Here is a 15,127-nt window from a genome sequence, read left to right on the forward strand (position 1 = left end):
TTTAAGAATAGGACTCTTGGAGACTATTCCAACCAGATAAGGCATAGACACTCTTCCTACTGTATGTATATCATTACTTTTTGAGGATCGATTACATTATGACAAGTTCTAATCTTACAAGCAGCTAACTAAAAATGACGACCTAGCATCTTGATTTCCGACTGTTCAATACAGATAAACCTCAATCTTCACACATTCGATCCATACCGTGCAATACAATTTGGAGATTCCCATCATATCTCACGCAATGAGAATTTTCAAGCTTATGTAGACAACTGTTTACATGTAAGGAGAAGGAGTGGCTCAGTGAGTAAAGACACTGACTGGCACTGAGAGTTTGAAGCAGGGGAATCTGGTTCAATTCCCAGTGTCGGCTCCTTTTGACCTTATGCAAGTCACTTTATCTCCCTGTGCCTCAGGCACCAAAAACATAGATTGTAAGCTCCACGGGGCAGGTACCTGTGCCTGCAAAATGTCTCTGTAAAACTAGCAGCGCTATACAAGAGCATGCTATTGTTACTGTATTATGTAAAAATCTAAATGGTCAAATAAAAAACACAGGCATGATAGATTATTATACTGGGAAATGTCTAAAGTGGTCAGGTGGGGCCAACGGATGGCTCATCTTAATAAGCATAAAAAGGAAATTGAATCTGAATTCAAAGTGCATTGTTCTGTCCCAGTCTCACTGTGGCTGAGATGAAACATGCAGCTAAACTCATCCCCTTTCCATTCACAGAGTCCTTCCTTTAAGCCTCTGTAGACTTTATTGAAGCACAACATATAATAAAAATGGAAACTTGGGGTAGCAAAATAAGGGGAAGGTAAAAAGACCCTTCTTTTTCTGGGGAAATCAGTGAGGGGTGACTAGTCACAATGGCTGCTGGGCAATGATCTGACAAGCAGGAAATAGGACAGAGACTGCACCAAGTTGCATGGGGAGGAGGGGCAGCCCCCAACTCACACAGGAGATAAACGCGTGTTTCCAAGGCAAGAGGGGAGAAACCAGGAAGTAACTGGAACTGGAGACATAATTGTTATACTGTAGCTGGGAGTTTTGCACAAACCCAAAAGTGTCACTCAAAATTGTGGGTTTTGCCATTAAATTGATGGTAACAAAAAACCTTGGAAAATGTATTAATGTATCTTGCCTGTTTTGAGCACTTTAGTGCCACAAGAGAACCCAATGAAATTGTAGTAGAGTCTTATTGGGGAGTTCTATTGCATCAAAATTCCCATTGAAGACATTTTCATAGTTTAATGAATGAGACACACACACACACACACACACACACACACACACACACACACACACACACACACACAGCCCCTTAAAATGTTAAACAAATTAAGGAATAAACTTTCCTATTCTTTGCTATATTCCTCCCAGGACTTGCATGTTCTTACCACACTGCCAAAGTCCTTCCAACTTTGACTTTGCACGCACATATCAAAACCTTGACTGAGCAGTAGAATGATATATCCATGTAGATGCCCACAGGGGAGGGAAAATGGAAGTAATCAAACACATTTGTCACTTCAACCTGCCAACAGTTTATAAATCCCCCCTGTATCATCATTTTATAAATGGATTACTTCTCCAAAAGTCAAATATATCCAGCACGGCAGCAAAGACACTGGGAAGAGAGGCCGTGTAACCTAACCGGACCTCTCCTCTCACCTTCCAGCACGGAGGCCTCATCACCCCCCCCCCCCCCCGTGTACACGCGGGAGGTTTCCGGTAGGCGAGGGAGGCTCCAACTTTGGCCGAGGCAAAAGGGATGTGAGGGGGGACATAGGGAGTATGGGATGGGAAGGTGACTGGGGAGGCTTCAGGCTGCTTGGTGATGGCTCTTAAGGGCTGTGTTTCCCGCTCTGAGTCCGGGCCTGATGAGATTAGTGTGTTGGAGAGAATGGCGAGGGGGGTATTTTGTGTGTTGGGGGGGGAAGGGGTGTTGTGTACTGGGGGAGGAGGGTTATTGTTTATATATTGAGGAGTGGGGGTATTGTGTATATTAGGGGAGGGGGTTATTGTGCATATTGGGGAGGGAGGGGGGTTGTGTGTATTGGGGAGGGAGGGTTATTGAGTGTGGGGAGGTGAGGTGGAGAGAGAGGTGGGTCTGCAAAGGTGGAAGATGAGAGGGAGGTGAGATAGAGAGAGGGGTGTCTCGCAAAGTCCGCTGACACAGAGGGGCTGGGAGGGGGGGAGGCAGGAGAGCTGTCCATGGCCCCAATACCAACTTTCCCTATATTGCAACCTATTCTTCAAATTCACAGGACATGCAGTGTAGATGCTTTAAAGGTGCAGATCCTATCTACACAATCAATGTTGAAAGTCACCTTCGGGTTATTATGACCTTTAAAGCAGAATAAAAAGAGAGGATGGAGCACTCGCGTAACCTGAATGAGACGGCAACTGGTGCTGGAACTGAAAAATCCCAGCTGCATATATACGAAGAAGACAGAGAACGCGCTCACGTGGACTTTTTCTGGTGATTTAAGAAAGCGTGGTTGACGTTTCGGACCTACCCTACCTCGAGGAAGTCCACGTGAGTGCTTTCTCTCTTTTCTTCTTTGAAGCAGAATACCAGCCTTATTTTTTATTTATTTTAATGTAATGTTTATACAAAAGGTCCAAAGCCTGCGTTTACCTAGCAACTCGTGCGCTTTATTTTCACTTTCTTCACACCACCAGGCAAAGCACAGAGCTGTTTCCCATGCAGACTACGAATGGTCTTACCACACTGATATCTTAATCTTCTCAGATAAGGTTGCTTGAGGTCTACAAATGTCACTAAGTGACAGGGATTTTGACATCATATTGATGTCGGTTTGGGGCTTATTCTTTAGGAATAAAATACATTGTTTGAAATAAAATAAAAATCATCAGCAAGCAGGATAAAAAACATTCTACTCTACGGTGTTGTAAAATCATAACATAGAAATGCAGGGGGTACTGCCCCTTTCAAGTATCATAACACAGAACTTCATTCTTCACATTTTTATTCCAACCGGCAACCCTTTCTAATCGCCTTATACCTTTCAGACTCCACTAAGTCCGATCTTTTTACACTCCTCCACGCATCATTAGGAACGTTTGGGTTGAATAGCAGCGAGAAGGCTGTTGTCCTTTTGCACCATGCATGGCTATTGGGTCTTTTTGCAGTGAGCATTTCTTTTCTTTCATCCCCTATTTTCTGACTCCCATTATTGTACAAGCTGCCACGGATCCCGTTTTATACATCTCGCTATTTTAGAACACCACAATGGATGGGGGGCACAGGAGAGGTACAATTTGTAGGCCAGATGAAGTCACTAAAACTGCCTTTAAAGGGATAGTGGTGGCTGTCATGGATTTAGAACAACACAAGAGAGATTACTTTAATATTTTAGATTTAGCATTGTGTCTGCTGTACTGGTCAAATGTTATATTATCATGACAACGTATTAAATGATCTGTCAATGTCCTTTATTTAACCTTACTACACATTAGATGTTGGGTGATCATACAGTTTAGACCACTGTAAGAGCATTTTTACCAATTGCAGTAATACTTGTTATTGTTTACCATAGCAGAAAGTTGCATTTACTCCAGAAATTACTTGTAAAAGATTCTTCAACGGAAAAGCCTATACTTGAAAATTCAGGTTTTAATTAAAATACCTCAAAGATAAATAAGTTTCAACAGGAAATACATTGCAAAAAAAATAGCTCTAAAAGTTTAGATGTTAATGGTGTCTAAGAGCCAACAGAAAACATGTTTGTATTGGTATTATTCTCAAATAGATTTGGTGCTTTTTGGCGACTTTAATTAATTTAATTTTAAATCTTTCCCCCCCCCCATCCCCAACCCCCCCCCCCAAAAAAATAAATATATATATATATATATATATATATATATATAAATTGCATAAGGCGCAACATAACCCACTGCCCATGCAATATACAATTTGCGGTTATATAATTAACATATAAAATATATCATAGTCATTTTAAACTCTCGTTACGATCTGTCCCTATTAGCTGCTGCCTGAAGGTCCTCCACCCCACAAGGTTGAAAAGTAGAAAGTCATATAAAAAAAATAAAAAACATTGGTGCCAAAATTGGGAGGAAATATAAAAAAAGAGGAAAAGAAGAGAAGAAAAGAAAAAAAGAGTATTAGGTCTCAAAAATCTAAATCTCCCACCAATAGGAAATATTGCACTCGCATTCAATTTTCTTTAAATTTCTTTCTACCTCTCGTAGAAACAGCGCAAGGTAAACAATTAAAGAAGATCTACTGTACACTACAGTAGGTACCTTTCTCTGAGAGGCGATTTTACAGTGTATGGAGGAGAGAGATTCATTTAATCCAGATCTACCAGTTCCAGCGATTCTTTCCAGAAAATGATGCCACCGTTGCTGTGCTTCTTTTAAAGAAAACTGAATGTGATTGCAATAGCTACTATTGGTGGTAGATTTCGATTTTTGAGACGTACACTTATTACTCTATATTTTTTTCTTCTTTTCCTCCCAATTTTTGGGCCTAAACTATTTTTTTTTACACACACTACAGAATCTGAATGTTCCCACTGACTGAATCTGACATTTTCAGAATTGTAATTCTCGGCTTGGAAACGAATATGGCTGCCAGGTTTGCCAATAGCTAGTGAGGACATAGAAAGCCACTACTGTCAATCACAATATTGTATGAATTCACAGCTTTATAATGAGTGACCTCTGTGGTCATTTTCATTTTTTTCCAGAGCTGTGTCTTGGGAACCAGTGGGTACCCGGAGCAGAAAATATCTTGGCTCCGCTCATTTTCCCTCATTCCAGACTACAAACATAATGCCAATAACTATGGGGATTTGCCGTTCTAATTCAAATAAAAAGATACATTGAAAAAAAAATGTATGCATATTTTTAGTTTTCAGTCTGAAACCCACCATTGGTGTCTTCGAGGCTGCTCTGGGATGGCAAGTGTGGAGAAGACGGTGGCTGCTGCGAGTAGGACGTGCTCACATCAATTTCCTGGTTGGCCGTGCTGCTGTCCAGTTGTCCCACTGGTGGCGGCCAAGGAAGATCTTTGATTACTTTAATCTCAACTGGTTGGAGCATCAACGGGGGGGAAGAGACAGGGAGGAAGATAGGCAGAGAGACAAAGAGAGGACAAAGAAACATGGACAGGTTGAGAACAGGTAGACCGTGTCACACAGCACAAGAATAAAATGCCTTGACATGTCAGAAAGAAGAATTCATGAAATAAAGAAAAGTACAGTACATTAGAGGTTATAATCACACTAATGCTCGAGGGGGATTCTTTTATATCCATAGCAAACGCTAGCATTCAACACAAAGGCCAGTATTAACTCAATATATTGACTTTCCTCCTATGTATTTAGCCCTGAGATTATTATATCGTTATTAGATCTAAGCAGCTCTGACCTTGAAGAAGCTAAAGGTTGGATAATATTGCAGATGAGTGCTACAGTACTTAAGGTTGGATCTGTAACTAATGTATGCATTGGAAAACCTTTATATTTAACAAGAACCGAATGACAGTGTTTGAGCTGGAGAAAAAAAAAACAATATGGGTGTGATGAAAGCTAGACTAGAAAGCGTGCTAGAATGACTGAATGAAGTTCTGACAAGGAGATTGGTCCAGCATAATAGAGGAGCAAGCTGAAAAAAAGGACCCCTTATGAATTGAGCATGGGGTAATCAGAAGACTGCTGTGAAACAACAGCCGGGGGCCATGAGAGTATTATACAATGAGAGTAAGCAATCATAGTCCCTTGTGCAATAAGAGGCATACTTCATAAGCCCTTGCATGGAATGAGAACAGGACAAGCTGGGTAGTATGAAAGCATGATAAACTTTGCTGTGAGCAGAGTATATTCACCTCTGACTTACAAAATTCCTGACGCCCTCAGAAACGTCACATTTTCACACTACAAAACATTAAGCATGTCTAATTGCTTATTTTTATTTTTACGTATTAATCCTCTGTACACTTGATGGCAATGTCAAAAATAAAAATGTATGTCTTATTATATATTTCATTCTAAATTATTTTATATATAGATAGCATCCTGAAAAAACTCCCAAACACATTTTCAAAGTACTTTGTGGTTGTATATATACATACACAGGTCACGAAAAACGAATTCACATCTGCATCCCTGTAAAAACGGTTAAAAGTTTATCTTTGGCAAAGGACCACGCAATATATTAATTTGTATCAAGGTCTCTCTTTTCATTTGAGCTTAAATAAACCAACAGGATTATTAATTATGTACCAATATACAATTCCCAAACATACTTGGCAAATGTATTCTTCGAAGAGTGCATATTTGGTTGCCTGTGTGTCAGTCGTGTTTGTGAAAACCATACAAGAACACTACAGCCCATGCTCAAACATTGATTGGAGCGCTACAGGGCAAGAGGTAAGACCATGGCAGTGCTGTCATTCCGTAGTTACTGTAAAAGTCTGCATCACACAAACACACACACACACACACACACGTGTCTTTCAGAACTGCGGCTCATAGTGCATATCTTTGGCAGGCTTGCAAATTAAACGGAAATAGCCGTGTTAGTCCAGCTGCGATAGTGCAGAATAAATTAATACTTTTATACATTATTAGGTGATACCTTTTTTTATTTGGACTAACAATTGATATAATAAGACAAGCTTTCGAGAGTTTTCCTCTCTTCCTCAGGTCAGCAATACTGATTTACCAAACTGATAGAATACATCCTCACACACACAACTACTTCAGCTTCAACAAGGAAATGTACCTACAACTAATGGGGACTGCAATGGGTACCAAGATCGCACCGCAATATGCCAACCTTTTCATGGCAAATCATGAACAGAGATTCCCAACCAGATGCCTCCACACACCCTAAAAATATTACAGATACATTGAGGACCTGTTTATAATCTGGACAGAGGGTGAAGGAAACCTAAAACAATTCCACGAGTCCCTGAACTCATTTCATCCATCAATTAAACTCAAAATGGATTATTTGGCAAACCTAGTAAACTTTCTAAATAAAACAGTAACACTGAAAGATGGCAAACTACACACATCTGTATACAAGAAACTAACAGACAGATGCAGTTACCTCCACAACTCCAGCTTCCAAGCCTCTCATACAAAACAAGGTATCATACACAGCCAGGCTATAAGATACCACCGCATATGCTCTGACACTGAAGACAGAAATAGGCATCTCAGAATCCTGACCGGATCACTTAGACAGAAGGGATACAAGCAAAGACCATTGCCAAAACTATTACATCTGCACTAAAAGCCCAACGAGAACACCTGCTACAATACAGACAGAAAGAACCTACCACACCGCATACCACTAGTGGCCACATACAACCCTACCCTAGAGGGAATACGAAAAATAATCAAAGATCTGCAACCCATTCTTGCAGAGGACGTGACATTAAAAGAAATCTTCCCCAAACCTCCCATCCTGCAACCACCAAACCTCAAAACAGAAATAAGTCAACAGAGAACTCCATAACGAACTTAAGGACACCGATAACGGAAAACGGTGCAACAACACACGTTGCAAACTCTGCAAACATACATGCCAAGATCCCAGGGCCAGTCACAACCATGGAACACTCAATGTTAACGGATCATACTGCTGCACATCCAGGAATGTGGTTTATATGATTCAATGCAACAAATGTGACCAAGGATGCTACATTGGGGAAACCAACCAAAAACGTCAAGGCAGAATGAACATGCACAGACACTCTATACAACACCCTGAAGATGTTTTAAAAATCAAAATCCTCAATGGAATGTTTAAACACACCCAAGAATGGAAAACATTTGAACTCAGAATGATAAGACTCTGACACCAAAACAAGAGGACCTAATGCAAATATGGGGTTTCTCACACACCATCATAATTTTTTTGTAATGGTTCTCCCTGTCTCCCTGCCAATGTTCCGTTCCAATCCAATACCCCCCCCCCCCACCACCAGAATCCCCTTTGTGCTGCTGTTAGATATACAGCCCCCCCCCCCATCCCTCATTCTCACCTTCCTTGTCACCGTTTTATTACCCTTCCAGTGTTTTCAATCATCCCTTTCTCACACATCTTTGTTTTTTTCTCTTTTCTAACCTGTGTTTAAGTCATAGAATCATTTGTAAATCAGTATTGCTGACCTGAGGAAGAGAGGAAAACTCTCGAAAGATTGTCTTATATCAATTGTTAGTCCTAATAAAAAAGGTATCACCTAATACTGAAGAACTCATTTATTCTGCACTATCGCAGCTTGCAAAAAGAATAGATAGGCAGTAAAATAAACTGGGGGTATTGGTGAGAGGGGGGGGGGGTTGAGAGAGACAGAGAGAGAGAGAAATAAATGAGTGTTTCTGAGAAAGAAGATAAAAGGAAGAGTTAAGAGAGAAATTAAAGTATAAAAGAAATGAGCATGCCAAGGGAAATGGCCCATTTTATTTATTTATTTTTTTCACTCAACTTTGGCAGGGCCAGAAGATCCAGCAACGTATTGCTACGCAATGTATTCCAAACACCTCTGGTATTACATTGATTAATTGGGACATTCAATTCTATTTTAAGTGTATTATCACAGTACAGCTCAACCCCCTTATAACGCTTGAGGTCCAAAGAATCACATCGCGTTGTAAGCGGATCGCGTTAGAAATAATGTACAATTGTATGCAGTGTACTATAAAGTACTTAAGATACCAATAATCGTGTTGTAAAGTATAAATAGATACGAAAATTGGGAGCCACGCTTGCATCGCGTTATAAGCGGATTCGCGTTACAACGGGGTTGAGCTGTATAATTTTTAATGATCAAGAATGTTACTTCAAAGTGGCACTAGTTGGATGAGCACAATTGTCGGCGAGGGCAGTTATATTGGAAAGGTCATGCCTTCTTTTATCCCAAAGAAAACCCAAACTCTGTTTTAGAATCCGGTGATTAAACATCATATGAAATGTGTATCCTGTGAAAAATATCTGTTTTCGGGATCAGAAGTTATACAGCTGCAGCGGCCGTTATTCAAACAAATCACAGCGCTGATTTCGTGTGCTCTGCTGTGCTCCACGCAGCATGAACGCGGCCAATCGCCCCAGGCCCCCGCGCTTATCGCGATTGCTTTGTCGAGTTTCATGGATTCTGTTTCTTTGGGTGCAATGAAATGAATGAATTGCAATGTGTACAGTACTGTGCTACTGTGTCAATTTCATGTGTTTAAAAACCAGAACTCTAAAATGCCATTTTCTGCACTCGCCGCACTCGCGTCTTAATTCCGATGTACACAATGTATTCCGATGTACACAACACGTGAAGTGTTTGAATAACGGCCGCTGCAGCTGTGTCTGAAAACTGAAATTAGCATTGAGCATTAACGAGAACATTAACTTACTGTACAGTAGGTCACCAAGATTTCCATAAAAAACAAAACACCTCAATAAAAATACAAGTTATAAAAAACAAAAAAAAAAAAACATAACATGAATCTCTAAAGACCTTACTATAGCGTAGTGAATCTGTATGACATTTTGCAGATCACATGGACAAAGTAAATTCGGTAGCAGAGGGTTCTGTAACAAAGGCAAGCCCTGCAGGCAACTTCAGCACTGGACAGGTCAAAAAGAAGGTTTATACTGTAGGTAGGGTGGCCAGATGTCCTGGTTTTTAAGTGACTATACCGCCATTTTTTTTTTTTTTCAAATGTCCCGGTTTTGCAGAGAGGAGCAGTGTCTCTTCCAGCCATTAGGTGGTGCTGCGCAGCTCCTGCTCTCCCGGCTGCAGTGTGTTCGTGTTTTTTATATGCAATTGTTTTTTTAAATGTATTGGGATCTTTTTTTCTAGGTAGGTAGGTAGGTATGTATGTATGTACAGTTAGGTCCGGAAATAATTGGACACGGACACAATTTTCATAATGTTGGCTCTGTACGCCACCACAATGGATTTGAAATGAAACAACTGAAATGCAATAGAAGTGCAGAATTTCAGCTTTAATTCAAGGGGTTGAACAAAAAAATCGTATGAAATGTTTAGGAATTGCAACCATTTTCATACACAGTCCCCTTATTTCAGGGGCTCAAATGTAATTGGACAAATGAACACAATCATAAATAAAATGTTAATTTTTAATACTTTGTCGAGAATCCTTTCAGTTGTTGTTTGTTCGTGGGTCTTTCTGCCTTAAGTTTTGTCTTCATCAAGTGAAATGCATGCTCGATCGGGTTGAGATCAGGTGATTGACTCGGCCATTGCAGAATATTCCACTTCTTTGCCTTAAAAAACTCCTGGGTTGCTTTCGCAGAATGTTTTGGGTCACTGTACATCTGTAAAGTGAAGCGCTGTCCAGTCAATTTTGCTGAATTTGGCTGAATCTGAGCAGACAATATATCCCTATACACTTCAGAATTCATCTGGCTGCTTCTGTTTTCTGTCACATCATCAATAAACACTAGTGACCCAGTGCCATTGTAAGCCATGCATGCCCATGCCATCACACTGCCTCCACCGTGTTTTACAGATGATGTGGTATGCTTCGGATCATGAGCCGTTCCAAGCCTTCTCCATACATTTTTCTTCCCATCATTCTGGTACAGGTTGATCTTAGTTTCTTCTGTCCAAAGAATGCTGTTCCAGAACGGGGCTGGCTTTTTTAGATATTGTTTGGCAAAGTCTAATCTGGCCTTTCTATTCTTGAGGCTTATGAATGGTTTGCACCTTGTGGTGAATCCTCTGTATTTGCTCTCATGAAGTCTTCTCTTTATGGTATACTTGGAAAATGATATGCCTACCTCCTGGAGAGTGTTCTTCACTTGGCTGGATGTTGTGGGGTTGTTCTTTACCATGGAAAGGATCCTACGATCATCCACCACTGTTGTTTTCCGTGGACGTCCAGGCCTTTTTGTGTTGCAGAGCTCACCAGTACGTTCTTTTTTTCTCAGAATGTACCAAACTTTTGATTTGGCCACTCCTAATGTTCCTGCTATCTCTGATGGATTTTCTTTCTTTTTTTTTTTTGCAGCCTAAGGATGCCCTGTTTCACTTGCATTGAGAGCTCCTTTGACCGCATGTTGTGGGTTCACAACAACAGCTTTCAAATGCGAATGCCACACCTGGAATCAACTCCAGACCTTTTACCTGCTTAATTGATGATGAAATAATGAAGGAACAGCCCACACCTGTCCATGAAACAGCTTTTGAGTAAATTGTCCAATTACTTTTGGTCCCTTGAAAAAGAGGGGGCTACATATTAAAAAGATGTAATTCCTAAACCCTTCCTCCAATTTGGATGTGAATACCCTCAAATTAAAGCTGATAGACTGCACTTTAAGCCCATATTCATTATTTAACTGTAACTTGAATATATTTTGGTACACAGCCAAAATAACAAAACTTGTATCAGTGTCCAATTATTTCCGGACCTAACTGTATGTATGTATGTATGTATATATATACATGAATGGGGAAAGTGTTTATATGTATTTGTATTTGCTTTTTTATATGTATTTGTTTTTTTATATGTATTGGGTTGGTTATATACTGTACAGTATGTATTGGGATTTTTTTTAAAATATAATATATATATATCATATATGTATATACTGTATATGTATATATTTGGAGGGTTTGGCGTTTGTATTTATTTGGGGGCGTAGGTATATATTTGGGGCGTAGGTATATATTTGGGGGCGTATGTATATATTTGGGGGGTGGGTTGGGGGGTTTGTATATATTTGGGGCATATGTATATATTTGGGGGCGTTTGCATATATTTGGGGGGTGGGGGCGTTTGTATATATTTGCTGGGGTTGTATATATTTGGGGGTGGGGATTTTTTTTGTATGTATTTGGAGGTGGGAAGTTTTTTGCATTAGGGGTGGGAAGTTTATTGCATTAGGGGGTGTATTTTTTTTGGTATATATTTTGTGAGAGGAAGCTACAGTATTAGCAGTTGTAAAATACATGAAATTATTCTTTATAAATACCCCATAATGCAGTTGAATATTTATTGTGATTCAAACTAAAGTAAAATATCTCAAGTACAGACAACCTCTTTGACACTGGCCACAGCGCTAACACAAAATATTAAAGCCTAACTAGAGATCACATACTTTCCAGATGACTTAACAGTAACACTGGCATGGTGAATCAACAAACATTATCCTGAAAAGGCCAGTGGCTCAGATCAGATTACTGCACCCATCACCATGACACCTTGAAGTGTAAACCACATTTAAAGAAGAGCCAGAAGTCCCAGCATTGGTTCATCGGCTACGTAAGGGCTCTGACAGGTTGTTTGACTTGGAGGAGGGGGTGGGCTGAGGGAAGCTCGCCCGCCACCCCCACATAGCCTAGGGATAAGATGGAGGGAAGGATTTAAAAAGGGGAACGCAAGGCTAACGGGCCAGAAATGGTTAAATTGCCACCCATCCATCCCTGATTGTTATGTTCAATTCGAACATGTTATCAAACAGGGACACTGTTTTCTTCGTCACAGCTTTACAGAATTGCTGTGCCAGCCAAACTCAGTGATGTTGAGAACAGGTAAAGATACGGGCGCCTTCTGTACAGGACGGCCTGGGTAGAGCCCAAAGAACGGATTTGACAGACTGGAGGGCGCGCCCGCGGTGCGATCGGGCCTGCTATGCCCAAGCAACGCATCGGAAAGCAGGGCACTAGCCGTACAATTGGATCTAACCTGCCACTAACGAGGACATAGAGCCAAAGCGTTCTGGGCAGCAGGCGGGAAGGGAGTACAGCCAATAGGCAGCTGGCAAGGATCTCCCCCTTTGTTATAGGAGGATAAGGGAAGGACAATGTCCATTTTATAGCCGCTGAGGTGACCCCCCCCCTTTTGCTGCGTTGAGGCAACGAGCCTAACGCATTTAGGCGGGCAGGCAGTTTAGGGTTTTTAACAGATGTTACTGTACAAAAGCTGTGATCTTTTCATCTAAATTATGTCTCAGCTATTATTTTTGTGGGTGTTTTGCAAAAAAGGATCAGAGTGTTAAGGCTTTATACTTCTAACACTTAAACCCCAGACCCACTTATCAACATATTAGAATGTATTCCTGTAGATGGAAGGTAAAAAGAACAAAAGCAAGTGGGAGACATGAGATGGGATAGTGGGAAACACAGGAGAGGCAGTGAGACATTAACTCCCCCAGTGCAGCCTGAGCAGTGGATTTTGCAGAAAATATGGTCCTTCTTCGCGGGAGCTTTGAAGAGACTGACAGAGTGAGGGTCTTCATTGCCAGCCAGTGATCACGGTCCTCCTGCTGTTTGGATTGGGGAAGGAAAGACTGACCATCACAGATACCCCTCGTTGTACCTGTACTTACACTTGGCCGTATAAGTATCGTGTGATATATAATTTTATCTCCTCCCCCCCTCCGCTTGTTGTACCTGACCTCATTGTACTGTAGGTTAGGTATATGTACTCTTCGTGTACAGAACTCCGATTGTAATTGTTCTTTAAACCCTTGCTCCCCCTTGTTCCTTGTTTTACTGCTCCTGTCTAGGGTTTTGGATAATCCCTACTGGGGTTGCAGCAGAAGGGTTTGATATCCACCTAGGTCTCCCCTTATTATTGTCTGGGGGCACCTCTTCATGTAGTGGTAACTTACGCATCTTATTACTTTATTGCGGGATTTGGTTGTGCAGGCTAGCGCCCAGGTTGTTCTGTTTTCACCTTGGCTTTGTGGATTTGCTAGTCTACAATTCTGCGGTGATATCCACATATATTAGTTTTTATTTTTTTTAACTGCATCAGAAGCAAAGGGCCCCAAGACCTGAACCAATGTTACTTTCAGCTCCACCTACCCTCCGGTTCTCAAATAATTAGCACTTTAACCTAACGGACAAGAATCCTAATGGATGTCATTGTGGCTTATGTTAGGTGACCCTGTGAGCATCTCGGATTTTCTCTATGTATTATTCACTAACAAATGAAAGCGTAATTTCTCAGGGATCAGGGGGTCCCTTGTGCTGCGAGTAGCTTTGTTGCCCTACTGGTCAGATGATGCTAAAAAGAAAAATTACATTTGTGAGAGGAAATGCTGCTTTTTGCATTTTTTATCAATATAATTTATGATGACAGAAAGACAATTACAATCAACAAGTTACCATCATAAAACGTATATATAAAACTATGGGTTATGTATTAATAAACAGTGCTTGAGCTATAAGCACCCTCTCTAGCCACCTTTAAGACCTACCATAAAACGAAGCATATGAGTAGCTCTGTAGCTACTTTACATTTCATACATAAGCCTTGGCCCCTTACAGATGCACTCACCAGAATAACCACCTCCTGTCTCTGTACGTTCTTCCTACATACCAATTAAGACTGTAAGCTCTTCAGAGCAGGGACTCCTTTTCCTAAATGTTACTTTTATGTCTGAAGCACTTCTTCCTATTATGTGGTATTTGTTATTTATACGGTTGTCACATGTATTACTGCTGTGAAGCGCTATGTACATTAATGGTGCTTTATAAATAAAAACATACATACATATGATACCTTTGCCCATATTTGCTAAGCTATGCTATTCCACAAGACACCTTTCAGAGCTGGAAGACACCATATGGTCCTTTCAAGTTAATGAGCTGTGACGTATTTTGACACAGAAAGGCATCTTATGGAATAACACGTTTGGTCAATGTAGGCTCTAAACTGTTTTATGGCTCAGTGCTGCATAGACCCTATAGGATTAAAATGATATATATGTAGCCAGGTCCCCCCTTGCGCACTCACCCCCTCCTTCTGTTGTGCGAGCCGCGCGTTGTTGGAGTTGTGGCCGGTTGCCAGGGACGCGGTCGGGCCGGTTGCCGGGGACGCGAGCGGGCCGGTTGCCGGGGACGCGATCGGGCCGGTTGCCGAGGCCGCGATCGCGTTGCAGGGGTCTCGGCGGTCCGCGGAGTAGGGCGCCGCCATTGGAAGATAGCTCAAGCATGCGCAGTTAGAGCAGGTGCGGGAGAACGCCAGTCAGCTCGCGCATGCGCAAAGGTAAGCCCGCAAAGCCCTAGCCTACCAGGTAAGGTATTGGCCAGGGACTACAGATCCCATGAGCCTTAGGGAACCCCATGTGACGCCAGGGAGCCAATAGGGC

General features: G+C 41.3%; 1 protein-coding gene across 5 annotated transcripts in view; it reads right to left on the reverse strand.

The window, feature by feature from the left end:
* Positions 1–15,127, reverse strand: part of SHF (Src homology 2 domain containing F) — a 282,507-nt gene that overhangs the window by 63,695 nt on the left and 203,685 nt on the right. For 3 of the 5 annotated variants that reach the window (XM_075575897.1, XM_075575895.1, XM_075575899.1), the window contains exon 4: positions 4,930–5,088. The exons of 1 other annotated variant lie outside the window; for it this stretch is intronic. In XM_075575897.1, the coding sequence (XP_075432012.1) occupies positions 4,930–5,088 (159 nt within the window). The remainder of the gene's footprint in view (positions 1–4,929; positions 5,089–15,127) is intronic. One more of the 5 variants, XM_075575896.1, reaches the window with a different exon arrangement.

This window comes from Ascaphus truei, chromosome 18 (genome assembly GCF_040206685.1).
Source record: "Ascaphus truei isolate aAscTru1 chromosome 18, aAscTru1.hap1, whole genome shotgun sequence".
NCBI lineage: Eukaryota > Metazoa > Chordata > Amphibia > Anura > Ascaphidae > Ascaphus > Ascaphus truei.